At 42.9% G+C, this 22357-nt stretch overlaps 3 protein-coding genes across 3 annotated transcripts; all 3 read left to right on the top strand.

Annotated features, from left to right (window-relative positions):
• Window positions 1-826: 826 nt before the first annotated feature.
• On the top strand, window positions 827-6967 carry LOC129558770 (protocadherin beta-6-like). The gene has a single exon (XM_055430193.2). It carries the CDS (start codon window positions 1001-1003, stop codon window positions 3392-3394), a length of 2394 nt encoding a protein of 797 aa, XP_055286168.2. The 5' UTR covers window positions 827-1000; the 3' UTR covers window positions 3395-6967.
• A 1017-nt stretch (window positions 6968-7984) lies between these two features.
• Window positions 7985-12883, top strand: LOC129558772 (protocadherin beta-5-like). The gene has a single exon (XM_055430195.2). It carries the CDS (start codon window positions 8631-8633, stop codon window positions 11019-11021), a length of 2391 nt encoding a protein of 796 aa, XP_055286170.2. The 5' UTR covers window positions 7985-8630; the 3' UTR covers window positions 11022-12883.
• A 77-nt stretch (window positions 12884-12960) lies between these two features.
• Window positions 12961-17095, top strand: LOC129558771 (protocadherin beta-17-like). The gene has a single exon (XM_055430194.2). It carries the CDS (start codon window positions 13846-13848, stop codon window positions 16237-16239), a length of 2394 nt encoding a protein of 797 aa, XP_055286169.2. The 5' UTR covers window positions 12961-13845; the 3' UTR covers window positions 16240-17095.
• Window positions 17096-22357: the final 5262 nt, after the last annotated feature.

Raw genomic sequence — 22357 nt, 5'->3', positions numbered from 1 at the left:
AAGTTTGACCAAAAAGTTACAATAAAATGAACAACCCTAATAAAATCATGGCCATTTCTACCAATACAAAAATGAAATGAATTCCTAAAACACGACACATACCGGATTACTCCTGGTCCCTCTTTTAAATAATTTGATTTGATACTTCTATAATACCTATTTCTTGGCCTCAATTTTCCTAATAGCCTAATTGTTCCCTTTATTGTGCAGGTGTGACCACAAAACAACAGTAAGTATGCTGTTCATTCCATTTTATTAGTCATATAGTTTAGAGAAATAAGTGTTTAACACTGATCTTGCTAACCAACTTTTACATTTTGTATAGTGTGTCAGTGGGACAGTTAAATAGTATACTTCTCAGATTCAGAAATTACACTGCTCCTCAGAGATAAACTGCAGAGTCGGACACGACTGAGCGACTGAACTGAACTGAACCAATGAATAAAAGTTGGCTATAGAAAGTTTATATTACCTGAGGGAATGACTCTTAAATGTGTTAGTGTGTATCAGAATCCTTAAAGAGAAAGATTGACTTAAAGATTTGTTAGTACAGCCAGAAGGCCAGAAAATTCGATTCAAGTTCTGAAAAAGAAAAAAAAGCCGCAAGACTCCCAGATAAGTCTTTATGCATGTGATTCACTCACTGCAGTCTGAGAAACTCAGTGTTTTCCTTAAAACCTTTATAAAGTTTACATTTTGGATGTGGTATTGACCTGCAGCACCCCCACAAAGTTACTCATTTGAACGCACGGTGGCAGTGCAGGCTAAGAGTGGATAAAAGCTCTGCAGACTCGGTGGACTCCATTTCAGAGAAGCCCAAGGAAAAAAATATAGAACTCATTTACAGGTAAAACTAAGACAGAAGTGTTCAGGGAGCAGCCGCTGCCAGACAAGTTATAGGAACGAATTTGAAATTCCGGAGCAGACATTTTGAAGGGTCAACAGTGGACGTAGTGATTAGGATTGGAAAAAGATTTTTCCTCTGGAACCAGACATAACAATGGAAATGGTGCAAACGAAACTACATCAGAAGAAAAGGCAAGTGATGATCTTCATTACATTGATTCTTTCGTGGGAGGCAGGTTCAGAATCGATTCGGTATTCTGTACTGGAAGAGACAGAAAGTGGCACGTTTGTGGCCAACCTGACAAAAGACCTGGGACTCAGGATGGGAGAGCTGGCTGCCCGGGGCGCGCGAGTTGTTTTTAAGGGAAATAGACAGCATTTGCGGCTTGATCCAGACACCTCTGATTTGCTGCTGAATGATAAACTGGACCGGGAGGAGCTGTGCGGCTCCACTGAGCCCTGCGTACTACCCTTCCAAGTGTTACTGGAAAATCCCTTCCAGTTATTTCAGGCTGCCTTGGTAATTAGAGATGTAAATGACCACGCCCCGGAGTTCCTTGCTAGAGAAATGCAACTAAAAATATCAGAAATTACTATACCAGGTAAGGTATTTCCTTTGAAAATGGCACAAGATTTAGACGCTGGTAGCAACGGCCTTCAGAGCTACATCATCAGCTCCAACCCTCACTTCCACATTCTCACTAGAAACCGCAAGGACGGGAGGAAGTCCCCGGAGCTGGTGCTGGACAAAGCATTGGATCGTGAGGAGCAGCCCGAGATCAGGCTAACCCTCACAGCGCTGGATGGCGGGTCTCCGCCTCGGTCTGGGACCACAGAGATTCAGATCCTGGTCTTGGATATCAATGACAACACCCCCGAGTTTGCTCAGGAGTTCTATGAGGCTCAAGTCCCTGAAAATAGCTCCCTGGGTTCTCTGGTTATCACCGTCTCAGCGAGAGATTTAGACGCAGGATCATTTGGAGAGGTATCTTACGCCCTATTTCAAGTCGATGACGTTAACGAACCCTTCGAAATTAACGCAAATACAGGAGAAATTCTACTAAAAAAGAAATTGGATTTTGAAGAATTTCAATCATATCAGGTGGATATCGAGGCTACAGATGGTGGGGGACTATCAGGAAAATGCTCTGTAGTCATCAAGGTCCTGGATGTGAATGATAATGCTCCTCAATTGACTATGTCCTCACTGACTAGCCCCATCCCGGAAAACCTGCCAGAGATCCTAGTGGCAGTTTTCAGTGTATCAGATGCTGACTCTGGACATAACCAACAGGTTATCTGTTCTATAGATGACAATCTCCCCTTTGTTTTAAGACCGTCCGTTGAGAATTTCTACACCTTGGTAACGGAAGGCGTACTGGACAGGGAGGAAAGAGCCGAGTACAACATCACCATCACGGTCACTGACATGGGAACCCCCAGACTGAAAACCGAGCACAACATAACCGTGCTGGTGTCCGACGTCAACGACAACGCCCCCGCCTTCACCCAGACCTCCTACACCCTGTGGGTCCGCGAGAACAACAGCCCCGCCCTGCACATCGGCAGCGTCAGCGCCACAGACCCAGACGCGGGCGCCAACGCCCAGGTCACCTACTCGCTGCTGCCGCCGCCCGACCCGCTCGTGCCCCTCGCCTCCCTCGTGTCCATCAACCCCGACAACGGCCACCTCTTCGCCCTCGCGTCCCTGGACTACGAGGCGCTGCGGGCCTTCGAGTTCCGCGTGGGCGCCGCCGACCGCGGCTCGCCCGCGCTCAGCAGCCAGGCGCTGGTGCGCGTGCTCGTGGCGGACGCCAACGACAACGCGCCCTTCGTGCTCTACCCGCTGCAGAACGCCTCGGCGCCCTGCACCGAGCTGGTGCCCAGGGCGGCCGAGCCGGGCTACCTGGTCACCAAGGTGGTGGCGGTGGACGGCGACGCGGGCCAGAACGCCTGGCTGTCGTTCCAGCTGCTCAAGGCCACGGAGCCCGGGCTGTTCGGCGTGTGGGCGCACAACGGCGAGGTGCGCACGGCGCGGCTGCTGAGCGAGCGCGACGCGCCCAAGCAGCGGCTGGTGGTGCTGGTCAGGGACAACGGCGAGCCGCCGCTGTCGGCCAGCGTCACGCTGCACGTGCTGCTGGTGGACGGCTTCTCGCAGCCCTACCTGCCGCCCCCGGAAGCGGAAGCGGCGGCCGCGGCGCCGGCCGACCCGCTCACCGTCTACCTGGTGGTGGCCTTGGCGTCGGTGTCGTCGCTCTTCCTCTTCTCGGTGCTCGTGTTCGTGGCGGTGCGGCTGTGCAGGAGGGCCGGGGCGGCCTCGGCGGGTCGCTGCGCGGTGCCCGAGGGCCACTTCCCGGGCCACCTGCTGGACGTCAGCGGCACGGGGACCCTGTCCCAGAGCTACCAGTACGAGGTGTGTCTGACGGGAGACCATAGAACTGGTGAGTTCAAATTCCTGAAGCCGATATTCCCTAATCTCTTGGTTCAGGACACTGAGAGAGAAATCAAGGAAAGCCCCAACTGTAGAAATAGCTTTGTATTCAGTTAAATGTAGTATTTGGTTACGTGAGCCTCTCCTTAGTTTTGACAAACCTAATTCCCATTCCAATACCTTTCTCTTAGAAGTTGTACTGTTGTATAAATATATATATAGGGCTTCCCTGGTGACTCAGTGGTAAAGCATCTGCCCGCAATGTCGGAGATTCAGGTTCAATCCCTGGGTCTGGAAGATCCTCTGAAGAAGGAAATGGCAACCCACTCCTGTATTTTGGCCTGGAGAATTCCATGGACAGAGGAACCTGGCAGGCTACTGTTTATGGGATCACAAAGAGTCGGACACGACTGAGTGATTAACACACACAAATATATATATACACACATATATATATTCCAAAGCTATACATGTCTCTGTGCTAATTAGATTTAGCATTTTTAGTTGTACTGGATATTGAGTATGTATTTTCTCCATATTTGACCTTCTCGGTGATTAATCTTTTCATATCTATAAATTACTCAAGTAGTATAAAAAGAAATTCTATTAATATTTAAATCAACTTCTTAGTTTATGTCTTTTCAATGAAACATTTTAAAGCTCCTGTGTAATCATGCATTTCTGCATATTTTTGGTGCTTTTCTTTATCATACAGCTTTCTATTTGCAAGCTAGTGTTTGAAATTCTTTGTAACTACCTAGACCGTTCTTGTTGACCCCTGAATAGCCATGAGCATATCTTAGCATACTTGTTTCTCCAAAACTGTACATAAACATGCACTTTATTAAAGTAGTAATACACTACAATTTTGACCATATCCCATTGTGAGCACCAATATGCTAGAGATTTATCTCTCGTCTGTTACCTAGCACATTGCAATTGCTACATAAATACTAATATTAACATAAAAATTATTATAATAATAAAAAGAAAAATCTGATATAATTTGGCATTACTTCACTAAATAAAACTAAGTCACTGCTTTTTAAATTATTTTTTTAAACACAGAACCTTAAATACATCCTAAGTCATTTCAAAGGACTCAAGAGGTAGAGGGCATCATATACTACCTTGTCCTTCCTTTTGCCCTGTAACTAGAAGTTCAAATGTAGTTTAATGTTTGTGTTTTTCTTGGTTTCCCTGAAGTTTCTCTGCACCTTCAGAAGAGTAAGAATTTCTTCTGAGTTTTCTGTTCTAGTCTGGTTATTGAGTGATAATAGACTTTCACTTTGTTATTCTGCAGACATGGACAGTCTTTATCAACAAAACAGTCATATATTTTTTATGTCCAAGTTATCTTCTTTTGTTCTTCTATGCAGCTTTCAGGCATTTTGCAAAGTATTTTTTTCAATTATGCTAAACTTTCATTAGTAAGAATAAGCATTGGTTTTTTTTCCCTTTAAGACAACAAGAATACAAGAATAGAAATATAAACTAAGATAAGAAACTCATCTGGCATTGCAATTGCTTTATATTGTGTTCAATAAAGGAAGCTATGTGATTTCCAACTAAAGTTATAGGGATATAACTATAAGGCCATTTATATCTATTGAAGAGTTTGCTTTATAAGTCTCAAGTATCACTCTACAGGAATTTAATTATTTGCATCTTTCCCTGAATTATATTTTTTCTAAGGATGTAATGAAATAAAAAATGAAAATTACTCTTAAAGTTATCATTGAACATAATGATATGTTCACCTTCATCCAATACTTGAAATTAGAAAGTGATAAGTGAGAACAAAATTAAACAAATGACAAATATTGTATTTAACTTTAATGATGCCTCCACTTACTGTTAGATACTTAAATGAAATAGTTTAATGTATGATGACAAGAAATCTGATTGAAGTTTTCACCACTATATCTATTTCACCACTATATCTCAACATTATGAAAAAAGTTCATGTTTTTGTTTATGCCAGGAAAGTCCAATTTGTATAATTACCTAAGAGTCTGGACAAATAAACACTGAGAACCCACCTTTATTAACTTATATATGTTTATTACTTTGTGTATTAATTTATAAATTACTGTGTGTATTCATAAAGTATGGATCATTACTTACTAGCTGGAGATCACTACCAGACTTTGGTGTAGACCTCATAAACACTCTAAAATTCAATTAGAATTTAGTAGTAAATATGACCCAGATAACTTCCACGAAATGAATACCTCATGAAAAACAGGCCAGTTCTATTGTTGCAAACTAAAAATAGAAAATGGGAGCCAAATATCTGGATAATAATACCCATTTCAATCACTTTCTCAAATGTATTATATAATGTTCATTTTTAACAATTCCTCTTTCATCATTTTTTTAGGCCCAGCATATAGTGTGTTTAGGGCTTCCCAGGTGGCAGTAGTGGTAAAGAATTCACCTGCCAATGCAGGAGATGCAAATTCAGTCCCTGGGTCATGAAGATCCCCTGGAGAAGGGAATGGCAACCCACTTCAGTATTCTTGCCTGGAGAATCCCACGGACAGAGGAGCCTTGTGGGCTACAGTGCACAGGGTCGCAAAAAGTCTGACACGACTGAAGTGACCTAGCACACACAGCGTGTTTAACATACGCTGTTTTAGGGACATAAATTCTACTTAAGTCAACGTGGGCCACATCACTTTCAGAACTCCTCTTCCTTATGGCCAAAAGTTACAAAATACAGATTTTAAGTTTTGCACATATTTGGTTGTATTTGTTTCAAGTTAGAAGGATTATTTAACAGCAGAAAACAACTTTTTTTTCTTCTTTCACTTTCAAACAACTATAAAGCTTGGTTAAAATTCAGAAATTACTAGTTTGAAGAAACAGTAGATCATATAAAAGGACTGAAGGGGCTAAGTAAGCTTCCTGAAAAGGAAACTTCTTGAGAGAGCTCTGAACTGACTCCTACAGTCAGTTTGCCCTGAGGAAATCTGCAAAAGCCTAAGAACAGTGAGGGAAACCCAGGTTCGATTCCTGGGTCGGGAAGATCCCTTGGAGAAGGAAATGGCAACCCTCTCCAGTATTCTTGCCTGGAAAACCCCATGGATGGAAGAGCCTGGCAGGCTACATACAGTCCATGGGGTCGCAATGAGACGGACCCTATGGAGTGACTTCATTAAAGAACAGACAAAAGGCTTCTGCTCCTGCCAGGGACAGAGTAACTTCATATGCCTATGGCAAATTGGAGGCCAGTTCCTCTCTCAAAATACTTGTCAAATTCAGGGACATTCCAGTTGGAGGATTCAATGTTGGGAATATGCCAGTTCTCTTCAATCAATCTACTGATGCAATAAAATCCTAAAGAAAACTTCAGCAGATTTTTTTGTGAAACTGACAAGCTGAATCTAAAATTTATGTGGAAATAGACAATACTAACCAAAGCAATCTTGAGAAAAAAAAAACTAAAGGACTTAACTATCAGATAATAAAACCTATCACAAAGTACAGAAATTAAGATAATTTGGTATTGCAGGATAAACAAGGAGAAAAATTGAAAAAAAAAGAGCCTTGAATATAACTATGGTCATCTGATTTATGAAAAAAATGACAACTCAGAAATAGTGGAGAATGGAACTTTTTTCAGTACATAGTACAAAGACATTTGTATATTTTTATGAAAAAATAATCTGATCCTAACCTCATTCATATTAAAAAGTTAATTTCATGAGAATTATAGCTATAAATGTAAAAAAGTAATTGATTTTTTGAAAACACCACACAACAGTATTTTCATCATTTTGCTATATGCAAAGAATTAAAGAGAATACAAAAAATTGAAACCATAAATGAAAAATATTGAAAATTAGACTAAATTAAAATTTAAAGGTTTTGTTCTTCAGAGATATCTTGAGAATTAAAGTGCAAGGAATAGAATCAGAGAAGATACCTGCAATACATACTTCTGAAAAAGTACTTAAATCCAGAATATATAAGGAACTTCTAAAGATCAGTAAGAAAAAAAAGGCAAATGCCCTAACAAGAACAGTAGACAAGAGACTTATGTACTTCACAAGAATGTACTCTAATAAAAATAAACAAGTGAAAATGGACTAATTAATCTTCAGGGGAATCCTAATTAAACTTACAATATGACATCACCACATACTCACCAAAATGGTTAAAAGACTATCAAATGATGACAAGGATTTGGAGCAACTGGAGCTCTCACTCTTCACTGGTTTTGGTAAAACCACATTAGAAAACTATTTTGTAATATCTAATAAGGCTAAATACACGTGCACATCTTAACCCATAATTGTTTAACTCCTAGGAATTTATTGAACATAAATGCACACAATATAAATGCAAAGACAGCAAAAATATTCATAGCAGCAGTACTCAAAATATCCCTAAACTGGAAAATACCAATGTCCATCCACTGGAGAATAGAAAAACAAATAATTGTACAATAGAGTAATACAAAGCAATGAGATAAGTTAGAACAGTATGGAAGGGGTGGACTTTACAAACATATGAGTAATATTGTATAACTCCATTTGTGTGAAAGCTTAAAAACAAGAACAGAAAAAAAAAAACACTCCACACTGTAATAATAGAAATTAGAAGAGTTTTACCTTTACAGGGTAGTGACCAGATAATGACAGGAGGGGGCTTCTAGGGTTTTGGTAACATTTTAGATTTAATTTAGGTTCTGCTTACCAGTGTGTTCACTTCCTGAAAAGTTATGGAGTTGTATACATATGATTTGTTCCCTTTTCTGATGTATATTTAAAATGAAACAATTTTGCAAATTGTAAACTTACCATTATTACTAATTTCTTGATTATAATCAAATAAGAATCCCACAAGATAAAGTTTGAGTACTCAAAAGGTATTTTATGAGGAATACTGATACATCATTTTAGTTTGTTCTGAAAAGTATTCTTTCACTGGAAGTTAACTTAGCAAATGCTTATTCAGAACTTCCAGTAACTAAAAACTGGAAATACAGAATCAATCGGGATCATTTCTGACTTAAAAGGAAACTGATACATAGCAAATTAAAGCTTGGAATGAAATGGCCAATACTATATGCAATAGTAAATAATGACGCCTGGTGGCGCTGCAAGCTAGGAGTATGAATGAAGGGATCTGTGACTGCCCCGGAAGCCATTAAGTGGGAATCAGAACCCTGAGTGCTTTCTAAAAGAAGGAAGCAATTTACATAGGATCTAGGGGCAGAGAACTCTGAGAAGGACATCGTCCTAGCGCAAGTCAATCAGATCAAATTCCGTTTTATTTAACGAACTCATCTGGATTGATTGTATATCGAGTTGAAGAAACCACCTTCTTGCACCGGGTCTGGACAATGGAGACTGCGCCAGCAAAAACGCTACAAAAAAGGCAAGTTTTGTTTCTTACTATATTGTTGTTTTTGTGGGAGACTGGCTCTGAAGAAATTAGGTATTCCATGCAAGAAGAAACAGAAAGTGGGTCTTTTGTGGCCAACCTGGCAAAAGACCTGGGTCTCAGGGTGGGGGAACTAGCCACGCGGGGCGCGCGAATCCATTACAAAGGAAACAAACAGCTCTTGCAGCTGGATATAACCACCGGGAATTTGCTTCTAAATGAAAAACTAGACCGGGAAGTGTTGTGCCGGGCAACAGATCCCTGTATACTGCATTTCCAACTATTACTGGAAAACCCGGTGCAGATTATTCAAGTTGATGTACAGCTAACAGATATAAATGACCATTCCCCAGAGTTCCTAGAAAGAGAAATGCTCCTAAAAATCCCTGAGAGCGTCCAGACAGGGACTGTGTTTCCTTTGAAAATAGCGCAGGACTTTGACATAGGTAGCAACACGGTTCAAAACTACACCGTCAGCCCCAACTCCCATTTTCATGTTGTCACTCATCATCGTGGAGATGGCAGAAAATACCCAGAGCTAGTGCTGGACAAAGCACTGGATCGGGAGAAGCAGCCTGAGCTCAGTTTAACACTCACCGCGCTGGATGGGGGGGCTCCACCCAGGTCTGGGACCACTACAGTCCGCATCGAAGTCGTGGACATTAATGACAATGCCCCAGAGTTTTTACAGTCCGTCTATGAGGTACAGATTCCAGAGAACAGCCCCCTAAACTCCTTAGTTGTCGCTGTCTCTGCCCGAGATTTAGATGCAGGAACATATGGGAAAGTAGCCTACGCTCTATTCCAAGGAGATGAAGTTACTCAACCATTTGTGATAGACGAAACAACAGGAGAAATTGGTCTGAAAAAGGCATTGGATTTCGAGGCAACTCGATTTTATAACGTGGAGATTGCAGCCACAGACGGCGGGGGCCTTTCAGGAAAATGCACTGTAGCTATAGAGGTGGTGGATGTGAACGACAACGCCCCCGAACTGACCATGTCGAGACTCATCAGCTCTATCCCAGAAAACTCCCCAGAGACTGTGGTAGCTGTTTTCAGTGTTTCTGATCCAGATTCCGGGGACAACGGTAAGATGGTTTCCTCCATTCAAAATGATCTCCCCTTTCTCTTGAAACCCACGTTCAAAAACTTTTACACTCTGGTGACAGAGAGACCGCTAGACAGAGAGGAAAGAGCCGGGTACAACATCACCATCACAGTCACTGACATGGGAACCCCCAGACTGAAAACCGAGCACAACATAACCGTGCTGGTGTCCGACGTCAACGACAACGCCCCCGCCTTCACCCAGACCTCCTACACCCTGTGGGTCCGCGAGAACAACAGCCCCGCCCTGCACATCGGCAGCGTCAGCGCCACAGACCCAGACGCGGGCGCCAACGCCCAGGTCACCTACTCGCTGCTGCCGCCGCCCGACCCGCTCGTGCCCCTCGCCTCCCTCGTGTCCATCAACCCCGACAACGGCCACCTCTTCGCCCTCGCGTCCCTGGACTACGAGGCGCTGCGGGCCTTCGAGTTCCGCGTGGGCGCCGCCGACCGCGGCTCGCCCGCGCTCAGCAGCCAGGCGCTGGTGCGCGTGCTCGTGGCGGACGCCAACGACAACGCGCCCTTCGTGCTCTACCCGCTGCAGAACGCCTCGGCGCCCTGCACCGAGCTGGTGCCCAGGGCGGCCGAGCCGGGCTACCTGGTCACCAAGGTGGTGGCGGTGGACGGCGACGCGGGCCAGAACGCCTGGCTGTCGTTCCAGCTGCTCAAGGCCACGGAGCCCGGGCTGTTCGGCGTGTGGGCGCACAACGGCGAGGTGCGCACGGCGCGGCTGCTGAGCGAGCGCGACGCGCCCAAGCAGCGGCTGGTGGTGCTGGTCAGGGACAACGGCGAGCCGCCGCTGTCGGCCAGCGTCACGCTGCACGTGCTGCTGGTGGACGGCTTCTCGCAGCCCTACCTGCCGCCCCCGGAAGCGGAAGCGGCGGCCGCGGCGCCGGCCGACCCGCTCACCGTCTACCTGGTGGTGGCCTTGGCGTCGGTGTCGTCGCTCTTCCTCTTCTCGGTGCTCGTGTTCGTGGCGGTGCGGCTGTGCAGGAGGGCCGGGGCGGCCTCGGCGGGTCGCTGCGCGGTGCCCGAGGGCCACTTCCCGGGCCACCTGCTGGACGTCAGCGGCACGGGAACCCTGTCCCAGCGCTACCAGTACGAGGTGTGCCTGACGGGAGGTACTGGGACCCGGGAATTCAATTGTCTGAAGCCGATTCTCCCCACCTTCCCTCTCCAGGGCACTGTAAGGGAAATGGAGGAAAACCCCACAGTTCGGAGTAGTTTCCTATTCAATTAAGCATTGGATTATTCTGTCATTAAGCCCTACTTAACAAGTTTGGTAATCTATTTTAACTTAAAGATACATGTTATCGGTGCATATTATTGATGGTCCGTTTCATGAATGTTTTACTACTGCTCCTCATTGTGAAATTTAAAGAGTCAGACAGTGGGTATTCACTGTATTTTTCATGCGTTAACTTTAGGGTATATTACTTTAACTTTAGGTAATATTACTCTCCACTATATTGACAATCTGAATGAAAAGTAAAATTTTATTTTATTGTTTAGCTACTAAGTCATGTCTGACTCTTTGCAACCACACGAACCATAGCCCACAAGGTTCCTCCGACCATGGGATTTCCCAGGCAAGAATGTTGGAGTGGGTTGCCATTTCTTTCTCAAGAGATCTTCCTGACCCAGGAATCAAACCTGAGTCTCCTGAATTGGCAGGCAGATTCTTTACCGCAGAGCCACCAGGGAACACTAAAATTTTATTTGCATAATTTTAAAACATTTTAATCATCTATCCTTTTTATAAAATTTATATTCCAAAGTCCTCAAGATTGCATCTCTAACCAGTAGTGAGAGCTGTCATTACCGGTGACATGTAGGGACATGTTTAAAATATGTTTGGTAGTTTTTTAACCCACCAATGTAAGTCTCATTTTGGGGTAACTCCTATAGTGTGAAAAACTAAAAATAGATACTAAAGACGGCTAAATACTAAATAGCTAGTCACATTTATGTGCATTTCAATATATCACAATAGTACATACACATTTTCTATCAATACAGACTTCAGGAAAGTATCAACAGATTAAATTACAGTTTTTGAACTTCATGTAAGTATATGATGATCATTTTAAAAACAACTATGAATGCTTAATAAATATTTGCTAATGTGGGGGCAGGAGGAGAAGGGGAGGACAGAGAATGAGATGGCTGGATGGCATCACCGACTCTATGGACATGGGTTTGAGTGAACTCCGGGAGTTGGTGATGGACAGGGAGGCCTGGCATGCTGTGATTCATGGGGTCGCAAAGAGTCGGACACAACTGAGCGACTGAACTGAACTGAACTGAATGTTATTAACAGTCCAATAGTGAATTTTTAAAATAACCTTCAAGGAATAAGTAATCCTAATATTCTCGCTACAATATAGTATCCTTGACAATAAATAAAATTATTAAATATCACCCTTTTGTCTTCTAAACAGAAAACACCCCCATTCACCCTAAACTCTTATTACAGAATATAAAGTGCTTCGGAGTACATTTCATTTCCTTGTCTTTGTCTAACGATTTGAAAGTTCAAAAGTATTTTTAGGGAAATCCAGATTATATTTTTTCAAGCTCCTGTGCCTATTTCTCAAGCTTCTATATGTGTGTTCCCTCCCAAGACCTAAGTTAGTTACTAGTAGCAGGTTACTGGGCAATGTCAGATTTTTTCTCTTTCACTGACGTATATGCACTATTTACCTTTGTTAGCCACAAAATCATTTTCTTTCACAATTTAACCCATATTTGTTTTGGTTATATTTGTAGTATATTATGACAAGTCCTTCTTTTCAACTTCCCATCAAAGTCAGGCAGTTTATTCTAGAGTGACAAGAAGAGTATTTTCTTTTTATTCTTAATGCAACTGGGCTTAACAGAATTATATTTGTCTGTGTTCTGTGTTCAAGTAAGTGAACTATCATGGCTCTTTTGTCATAGATGATTACCAATTAGTGAGTGTAGGGGAAACTTACACCATATATTTACCCTGTCCTCCTCCAGTCTTCTTTGGGGGAGTTGCTGCTTCTGCTGTTCTCACTTCAACCACATGACTTTAGTTGGTACAGTGGATATTTTCAGTAAACCCATCTGCATAGTCCCACAGGGTATAAAACATACGGGGCGGGGCGCGGGGGGGGCCCTATTTATTGCTGACAGGTCAAAACCTTTCCCTAGAAAGTATATCTTTGACTTCATTGGCTTTATTGCCTTCTTCATGTTTGCAGACCTGAGTTGAGAACTTACAAATGGTTTCTAATAAAACAAATAGTTATTTCCTCGCACTGGGCTATGTACACAATGAACTTATGAAGGAAAAAAAGGTCCAAAGTCTGTGTATCCCAGAGACTGAAAAGTCACATTTTCGCAGAAGTTCCAGGCATACTACAGTTTTTTGGGGAGTAAAAACTGGATTTAAAAATGTATAACTTCTAACACCAAAGAACAAATTAGTAATTTTGTAATAGAATGTAAGCTTCGCAAGCGCAAGAATTTTTGTGCTTAATTCACAATTTTATCCCGAGAAGCTATAATAATTCCTGCACAGAGAAATACTTATTAAATGAAAAATAAATTTGTCTTGAGCTGAGTTTTGCGTACCAAACTTGTACCTTTAAAGGGAAAATGAATGCAGATTTAGATAAATAACTTATTTTGCTCTAATAACTCCTATTAGGTACCTGGGTAAGACTGCATTACAGGTGCGGAGGAAAGGAGTTTATAACATTTTATGACCCACAGTGTGTTCACTGCAATTTTGGTATTATACTATGCTTTGAAATGAAAACTCCCTGAAGTTGTAAAGAAGAACGCTTGGTGGCGCTGCAGGCTAAGAGAGTGAAAAAAACAGCCTGCAGAGTCCTAGACTCCATAAAAGCCGATCTGTTTCTCGTAGCTCACAAAGGAAATATTTACACGGCTGAGGACAGGTTTCAGAGAGGCAGCTATCCCCTTGTCAGTCCATGACAAGAAGAAGTAACTCAAAATTACTGAACCAAGATAGCAGATCTGGCGCAAAACAATTACTTTATGATTAAATACTGCATCTTTTGGACTCAGGAACGATGGAGACACCGCTACCCAAAGTGACTCAGAAAAGGCAAGTGACCGCTGTTATTATTCTATTATTATTGTGGGAGGCGGGCAGTCAGATCATTAAGTATTCCGTTCTAGAAGAGAGGGACAGCGGCTCATTTGTAGCCAACCTAGCAAAAGATCTGGGGTTGGGTTTAGGGGAGCTGGCTTCTCGGGGCGCCCAGATTCTTTTCAAAGGGAATAAACAGCATTTGCAGATCGAGAAGAAGAGTGGGAATTTGATACTAAAAGAAAAACTGGACCGAGAAGATTTGTGCGGTGATACGGATCCATGTATACTGCATTTCCAGGTGTTACTGAAAAACCCGGTGCAATTTATTCAAGGTGAATTACAGATTCAAGATGTAAATGACCATGCCCCAGAATTCTTGGAAAATGAAATCCTCCTGAAAATATCAGAAAGCAGCCATCCAGGGTCTGCATATCCTTTGAAAATAGCTCAAGATTTGGACGTTGGCAGTAATACAGTACAGAACTACAAAATTAGCTCCAACTTCTATTTCCACCTTTTTACTCGAAATCACACTGATGGCAGAAAATACCCGGAGCTGGTGCTGGACCAAGAGCTGGACCGTGAGGAGCTGCCCAAACTCAGGTTAACCCTCACAGCGATGGATGGTGGGTCACCGCCCAAGACCGGGACTTCCCAGGTCCTCATCATAGTCCTGGACATAAATGACAACCCCCCTGAATTTGCTCAGCAGCTCTATCAGGTGCAGGTCCCAGAAAACAGCCCTATAGGCTCCCTTGTCATCACTGTTTCTGCTAGAGATTTGGATGCTGGGACCCATGGCGAGCTCTCCTACTCATTTTTCCAATCCTCAAATCAAGTCATTCAGGCCTTCGAAGTAAACACAGTCACAGGGGATATTCGATTAAAAAAAAAGTTGGATTTTGAGGAAATTAGATCTTACCTTATGGAAATTGAGGCCTCAGATGGTGGCGGTCTTTCAGGAAAATGCACTGTAGCCATAGAAGTGATGGATGTAAACGACAACGCCCCTGAATTGACCATATCACTACTCATTAATGATATCCCAGAAAACACCCCTGACACTGTGGTCGCTGTTTTTGGAATTTCAGATTCAGACTCTGGTAACAATGGAAAAATGATGTGTTCCATCCAAGACCATCTCCCTTTCCTACTTAAGCTCACGATAGAAAATTTTTACACCTTGGTAACAGAAGGCGCACTGGACAGAGAAGAAAAAGCCGAGTACAACATCACCATCACGGTCACTGACATGGGAACCCCCAGACTGAAAACCGAGCACAACATAACCGTGCTGGTGTCCGACGTCAACGACAACGCCCCCGCCTTCACCCAGACCTCCTACACCCTGTGGGTCCGCGAGAACAACAGCCCCGCCCTGCACATCGGCAGCGTCAGCGCCACAGACCCAGACGCGGGCGCCAACGCCCAGGTCACCTACTCGCTGCTGCCGCCGCCCGACCCGCTCGTGCCCCTCGCCTCCCTCGTGTCCATCAACCCCGACAACGGCCACCTCTTCGCCCTCGCGTCCCTGGACTACGAGGCGCTGCGGGCCTTCGAGTTCCGCGTGGGCGCCGCCGACCGCGGCTCGCCCGCGCTCAGCAGCCAGGCGCTGGTGCGCGTGCTCGTGGCGGACGCCAACGACAACGCGCCCTTCGTGCTCTACCCGCTGCAGAACGCCTCGGCGCCCTGCACCGAGCTGGTGCCCAGGGCGGCCGAGCCGGGCTACCTGGTCACCAAGGTGGTGGCGGTGGACGGCGACGCGGGCCAGAACGCCTGGCTGTCGTTCCAGCTGCTCAAGGCCACGGAGCCCGGGCTGTTCGGCGTGTGGGCGCACAACGGCGAGGTGCGCACGGCGCGGCTGCTGAGCGAGCGCGACGCGCCCAAGCAGCGGCTGGTGGTGCTGGTCAGGGACAACGGCGAGCCGCCGCTGTCGGCCAGCGTCACGCTGCACGTGCTGCTGGTGGACGGCTTCTCGCAGCCCTACCTGCCGCCCCCGGAAGCGGAAGCGGCGGCCGCGGCGCCGGCCGACCCGCTCACCGTCTACCTGGTGGTGGCCTTGGCGTCGGTGTCGTTGCTCTTCCTCTTCTCGGTGCTCGTGTTCGTGGCGGTGCGGCTGTGCAGGAGGGCCGGGGCGGCCTCGGCGGGTCGCTGCGCGGTGCCCGAGGGCCACTTCCCGGGCCACCTGCTGGACGTCAGCGGCACGGGGACCCTGTCCCAGAGCTACCAGTACGAGGTGTGCCTGATGGGAGATACTGGGTCCGGCGATTTCAAGTTTCTCAAACCTATTGTCGCCAGCCTAATGAGTGAAGGAGCTGGTATGGACACCGCGGAAAACGCTAACTTTAAAAATCGTTTCGGGTTCAATTAGGAATCTCACTTGACAAGAGATGAACAATGATCATATTAAATTCCAACCCTTTCATTAAAATGAGGACATATTCACACATTCGTTAAGTATTGTCCTATTTATCGCTTGAAGTGTTTTACATTCCGAATCTTTAGGTGGTTTTTATTGTTGCTCTTTTGTCTGTTTTTATAAGCCCTTAACATTTTGCATAACTGCAATACTTTGGCCACCTCATGCGACGAGTTGACTCACTGGAAAAGACTCTGATGCTGGGAAAGGTTGGGGGCGGGAGGAGAAGGGGACGACAGAGAATGAGATGGCTGGATGGCACCACCGACTCTGTGGACATGAGTTTGAGTTAACTCCGGGAGTTGGTGATGGACAGGGAGGCCTGGCGTGCTGTGATTCATGGGGTCGCGGAGAGTCGGACACGACTGAGCGACTGAACTGAACTGAACTGAACATTTTGCATGGGAGATCATTTAGCAGACAAATGGTGTTTCTCAAGTTTTGAAGGGTTAGATTTTTCTAAGTCAGAAGTGTTTTCAGGTTCCTGATAGTTGAGCTTGTTCGTTGATAACTTGTTATAACTAAGAGAATTGTGTTTTACAACTATTATTGCATGTCTGACTACTGCAAATGATGGCTTTTAGTTTTAAATTTTTTCACTTATGCGAAAAATTTTGTGACCTTGTAAATTGCTGGAGTTCTGTACTGTTTCAAAAACACTATTGTCTTTCCTCAAATGAACTAATATTTTATCTGAATGCTGAGTATTTTTTTTCAAAATGGGTATCGTTTAATTAGACCATCAACTATAATTTTAAAGGATTTAACCCCAGTTAAGTAGAAAAAAGTTGGTAGAGTTATGATTTCTTTTTCATAATAAGTGGCTTTTAGTATGAAAATGATTCTTTTAAAATAACATGTTATTTTAACATTTAATAAGAATAAAAAGGAAAGAAAATTAACATGATTCTCCCACTCAGAAATAATTTTCAACATCATCCTAAAACATTTCCATGATACTTATAATAGAGGAAAATAATATAAAATGGACCTGTAATAAATTCCTATCTTTATAATTAGAACTATCAGATTTTACTTGATAAAAACAAAATAATATGAAACTACAGAACTTGCTTATGCTTAGATAAATAATCCCTACAAAGTTAACAAGAGTGTGATGCATATTAAAATATTAGCATCACTTAACTGCCCTCTTATGAGTGAGCAAATAGGGACTTCCCTGGTGACCCACTGGCTAAGTCTCCAGGCTCCCAAAGCAGGCACTCTGGGTTCAGTCCCTGGCCAGGGAACTAGATCCCTCATCCTGGCATCCCATCATTCCACATGCTGCAACTAAGACACAGGTAAGAGTCTGCATGTTGCAACTAAGACTCAACTAAATAAGTGAGCAAATAAACTTAAGATAGCAAATATATAGAGTTGTCAATGTTTATAACATTTACAGTGTGTTTTTTTTTCCCCTTTGAGATTCTGATAATGTTTCTTTTAGATATATAACCAGAAGTAGGATTGCTGGATTATATGGTTCTGTTTACTTTTAATTTTTAAAATTAAAATTGTGTTTTTTCCAAGTGCTGTGGACTCAGCTGTGTCTTCCCAAGATCATAAATTGAAGCCCTAACCCTCAATGTAATGGAAATTGGAGCTGGGCCTTTGGGGGATAATTAGGTTTGGATACCATCAGGAGGGCAGAGATTAATGTCCTTCTAAGAGACACCAGAGAACTTGCTCTTTCTCTCATGTGAGGGCACACTGAGGTGGCCATCTGCAAGCCAGGAAGAAAGATCTCATCAGAATCTAACCTGCTAACACCCAGAGCTCAGACTTCCAGCCTCCAGAACTGTAAGAAATAAGTTTCTGTTGCTTAATCCGCAAAGTCTATGGTATTTTTTATGGCAGGTTGAAAGCTGCCCAAGCCCTGGAAGGGACCTAAGTCAAGGAATTTGTTGTTGTTTTAGTTGCTAAGTCATGTCCTACTCTTTTGTGATACCACTGGACTATAGCCCACCAGGCTCCTTTGTCCATGGCATTTCCAAGGCAAGAATACTGGAGTTAGTTGCCATTTCCTTCTCCATACAATGTGTTTTTTAAAAGATGATGTTTATCAGTTTATACATTTTATGTTTTAAATATTTGTTATACAACGCTTCAATTTTTCCAAGAGTACTCATGTCTGACTGCCCAGAGATAACAACTTCTGAGCCTTTTAACTGTTTTTTTCCCGTAATATTTGCTTCCATGTTTCTAAATAATATGCTGAAAAAATGCTTTTTCTCAATTTAAGTTTTAGATATTATCCATTTACTTCTAAGGAGCACACACACAAACTTGAACACTTCTACCCCATCCTCTCTGATAACAATGTCATAATCTGTTTAAGTAATGTTTAAATAATTACATAAATATCACTTATATCTGAACCTCATGTTGCTGATATTTTTCTTTTCTCTTATGTTTATAATTGTCTCACTTTCCACTTTAGTTACTTTTCTAGGTATATACTTTTAAGTTATCCCCATACTTTGTAAAGTCTAAAGCACCTAGTTACATTATTAAGTGCTTAGAAAAACCTCTCAGTTCCATTTTTTCCCCATGGAGCCAATCTGGATCCACCCAGGCTTGTGCTTAATTGTACACTATTTGTTCGCTAGTCCTACTCCATGGCTGGACAGTTTGGGACTTGTGCTATACTTCTTGTCCTAGGAAATACTTTTCTCTCTCTCCTGAGTTTGATTTCATTTTCTGCATTATTATGACTTCCTCTTTATTGCTTTATTTCACTACATTCCTGAAAAATATTTGGTGATAAACTTACTAAGAACTTGAACATCTGAAAATTTTGGATGTGGTAAAATCAAATGATTTACTGATTTCAGTGAATGTGGAATTACAGGTTAGGAATTACTTGCTGCTAGCATTTTGAAGGCATTCCTTTGTTTTCTAATCTCTTGTGTTGAGGAACTCAACATTTTCATTACCCATTTTTTTCTAAGATCTATATTTTTTCTAGATCCCTGGTTCTCAGCTGGGGCAATTTTACCACCCAGCAACATTTGGTAATATATGGAAAATTTTTTGATTGGCACAATTGGAGGAGATGGTGCTACTGGCATTGGTAGAGGCCAGGGATGTTGCTAAACATTCTACAATGCATGGGACAGACCCCTGCATATAAGGAATTGTATGGCCCCCAAATGCCAATAGTACTGAGGCTAAGAAAGCTTGTTAAAGATGAAATTAGGTCATTATATATTACCTCCATTTTTATAGAATTTCTTAACAATGTAGTGTCATAGTGTAAGAATTTTTGTCATTTATTGTGATAATTCTTCAGTGAGATTTGTCAATCTTGTGACATATATTCTTTAGACTAGGACAGGATTTGGGAAGTGTGTGTGATTTTAAAAATGATTTCCTCTACTCAGTGTCCTTGTTTACTGGTTCTCTAACTCCTTTTAGTTATATAGTGACCTCCTTGGTTGATATTCCGTTTTTCTTAATGTTTCCCTATTTACTGCCTTTTGTCTTCATTTCCCTGGATTCTAATAATTTTCTCAACCTATTTTTTATTCCGTTTTTAAAATTGTATTTTAATTGGAAGCTAATTACTTTACAATATTGTGGTTTTTTCCATACATTGGCATGAATCAGCCATGGGTATACATGTGTGCCCCATCCAGAACCCCCCTCCCACTTCTTTCCCCATCCCATCCCTCAGGGTTGTCCCAGTGCACTGGCTTTGAGTGCCCTGTTTCATGCATCCAGTGTGGACTGGTGATCTACTTCACATATGGGTAATATACATGTTTCAAAGCTATTCTCTCAAATCATCCCACCCTCGCCTTCTCCCACAGAGTCCAAAAGTCTGTTCTTTATAACTGTGTCTCTTTTGCTGTCTCGTATATAGGGTCATTGTTACCATCTTTCTAAATTCCATATATATGTGTTAATATACTGTATTGGTGTTTTTCTTTCTGACTTACTTTATTCTGTATAATAGGCTTCAGTTTCATCCACCTCATTAGAACTGATTCAAATGTGTTCTTTTTAATGGCTGAGTAATATTCCATTGTGTATATGTAACACAGCTTTCTTATCCATTCGTCTGCCGATGGACATCTAGGTTGCTTCCATGTCCTAGCTATTGTAAACAGTGCTTCAATGAACATTGGGGTACACGTGTCTCTTTCAGTTCTGATTTCCTTGGTGTGTATGCCCAGCAGTGGGATTGCTGGGTCGTATGGAAGTTCTATTTTCAGTTTTTTAAGGAATCTCCATACTGTTTTCCATAGTGGCTATACTAGTTTACATTTCCACCAACAGTGTAAGAGGGTTCCCTTTTCTCCTCCCCCTCTCCAGCATTTATTGTTTGTAGACTTTTTGATACCAGCCATTCTGAGCAGTATCTCAATCTATTTTTTGACCCTTCAGATTGAGTTTTGTTGTTTTTGTTCAGTCACTCAGGACTGACTCTTTGCAATGCCAAAGACTGTAGCATGCCAGGCTTCCCTGTCCTTCATCATCTCCCAGAGCTTGCTCAAATTCATACCCATTGAGTTGGTAATGCCATCCAACAATCTCATCCTCTGTCACCCCTTCTCTTCTTGCCTTCAATTTTTCGCAGCATCAGGGTCTTTTCCAGTGAGTCAGCTCTTTGCATCAGGTAGCCAAAGTATTGGAGCTTCAGCATTAGTCCTTCCAATGATTATTAGGATTGACAGGTTTGATCTGCTTGAAGTCCAAGGGACTCTCAAGAGTCTTCTCTGACACCACAGTTCAAAAGCATCAATTCTTTGGTGATCAGCCTTCTTTATGACACAACTCTCACACCAATACAGGAGTACTGGAAAAACCATAGCTTTGACTAAATGGATCTTTGGTGGCAAAGTAATGTCTCTGCTTTTTAAATATGCTGTCTAGGTTGGTTAGTCAGTTTTTCTTCCAAGGAGCAAGCATCTTATAATTGCATGGCTGCAGTCACCACCTGCAGTGATTTTGAAGCCCAAGAAAATAAAGTCTGTCATGGTTTCCATCATTTCCCCATCTATTTGCCATGAAATGATGGGACCAGATGCCATGAACTTTGTTTTTAGAATGTTGAGTTATAAGCCAGCTTTTTCAGTCTCCACTTTCACTTTCATCAAGAGGCTTTTTAGTTCCTCTTCACTTTCTGCCATAAGGGTGGTATCATCTGCATGTCTGAGGTTATTGATATTTCTCCCAATCTGGATTCCAGCTTGTGCTTCATCCAGCCCAGCATTTCACATGATGTATTCTGCATATAAGTTAAATAAGCAGGGTGATAATATACAGCCTTGACATACTCCTTTCCCAATTTAGATCCAGTCCATTGTTCCATGTCCCATTTTAACTGTTGTTTCTTGACCTACACACAGACTTCTCAGGAGGCAGGAAAGGGGATCTGGTTTTCCCATCTCTTCAAGAATTTTCCACAGTTTTCTGTGATCCACACAGTCAAAGGCTTTAGCATAAAGGAGAAATAGATGTTTTTCTGAAATTCTCTTGCTTTTCCTATGATCCAACGGATGTTGGCAATTTGATCTCTGGTCCATCTGCCTTCTCTAAATCCAGCTTCAACATCTGGAATTTCTCGGTTCACATACAGTTGAAGCCTTGCTTGGAGAATTTTGAGCATTACTTTGCTAGTGTGTAAGATGAGTGCAACTGTGCAGTAGTTGGAACATTTTTGGCACTGCCTTTCTTTGGGATTGGAATGAAAACTGACCTCTTCCAGTTCTGTAGCCACTGCTGAGTTTTCCAAATTTGCTGGCATATTCAGTGCAGCACTTTCACAGAATCCTCTTTTAGGATTTGAAGTAGCTCAACTGGAATTCCATCACCTCCACTAGCTTTTTTCGTAGTGATGCTTCGTAAGGCCCACTTGACTTCACACTCCAGGGTGTCTGGCTCTAGGTGAGTGATCACACCATCATGGCTATCTTGGTCATTAAGATCTTTTTGTATAGTTCTTCTGTGTATTCTTGCCACCTCTTCTTAATATCTTCTGCTTCTGTTAGGTCCATACCATTCCTTTATTGTGCCCATCTTTGCATGAAATGTTTCCTTGGTATCTCTTATTTTCTTGAAG

Source organism: Moschus berezovskii, chromosome 8, assembly GCF_049115385.1.
Source record: "Moschus berezovskii isolate FMDL1 chromosome 8, NW_MosBer_1.0, whole genome shotgun sequence".
NCBI classification, from domain to species: domain Eukaryota; kingdom Metazoa; phylum Chordata; class Mammalia; order Artiodactyla; family Moschidae; genus Moschus; species Moschus berezovskii.
This window is presented reverse-complemented; position numbering and strand designations above follow the sequence as displayed.

Bases quoted from the DNA above. Each gene is read 5' to 3' on its own strand.
- LOC129558771 (XM_055430194.2), top strand. From the start codon at position 13,846: ATGGAGACACCGCTACCCAAAGTGACTCAGAAAAGGCAAGTGACCGCT.
- LOC129558770 (XM_055430193.2), top strand. From the start codon at position 1,001: ATGGAAATGGTGCAAACGAAACTACATCAGAAGAAAAGGCAAGTGATG.
- LOC129558772 (XM_055430195.2), top strand. From the start codon at position 8,631: ATGGAGACTGCGCCAGCAAAAACGCTACAAAAAAGGCAAGTTTTGTTT.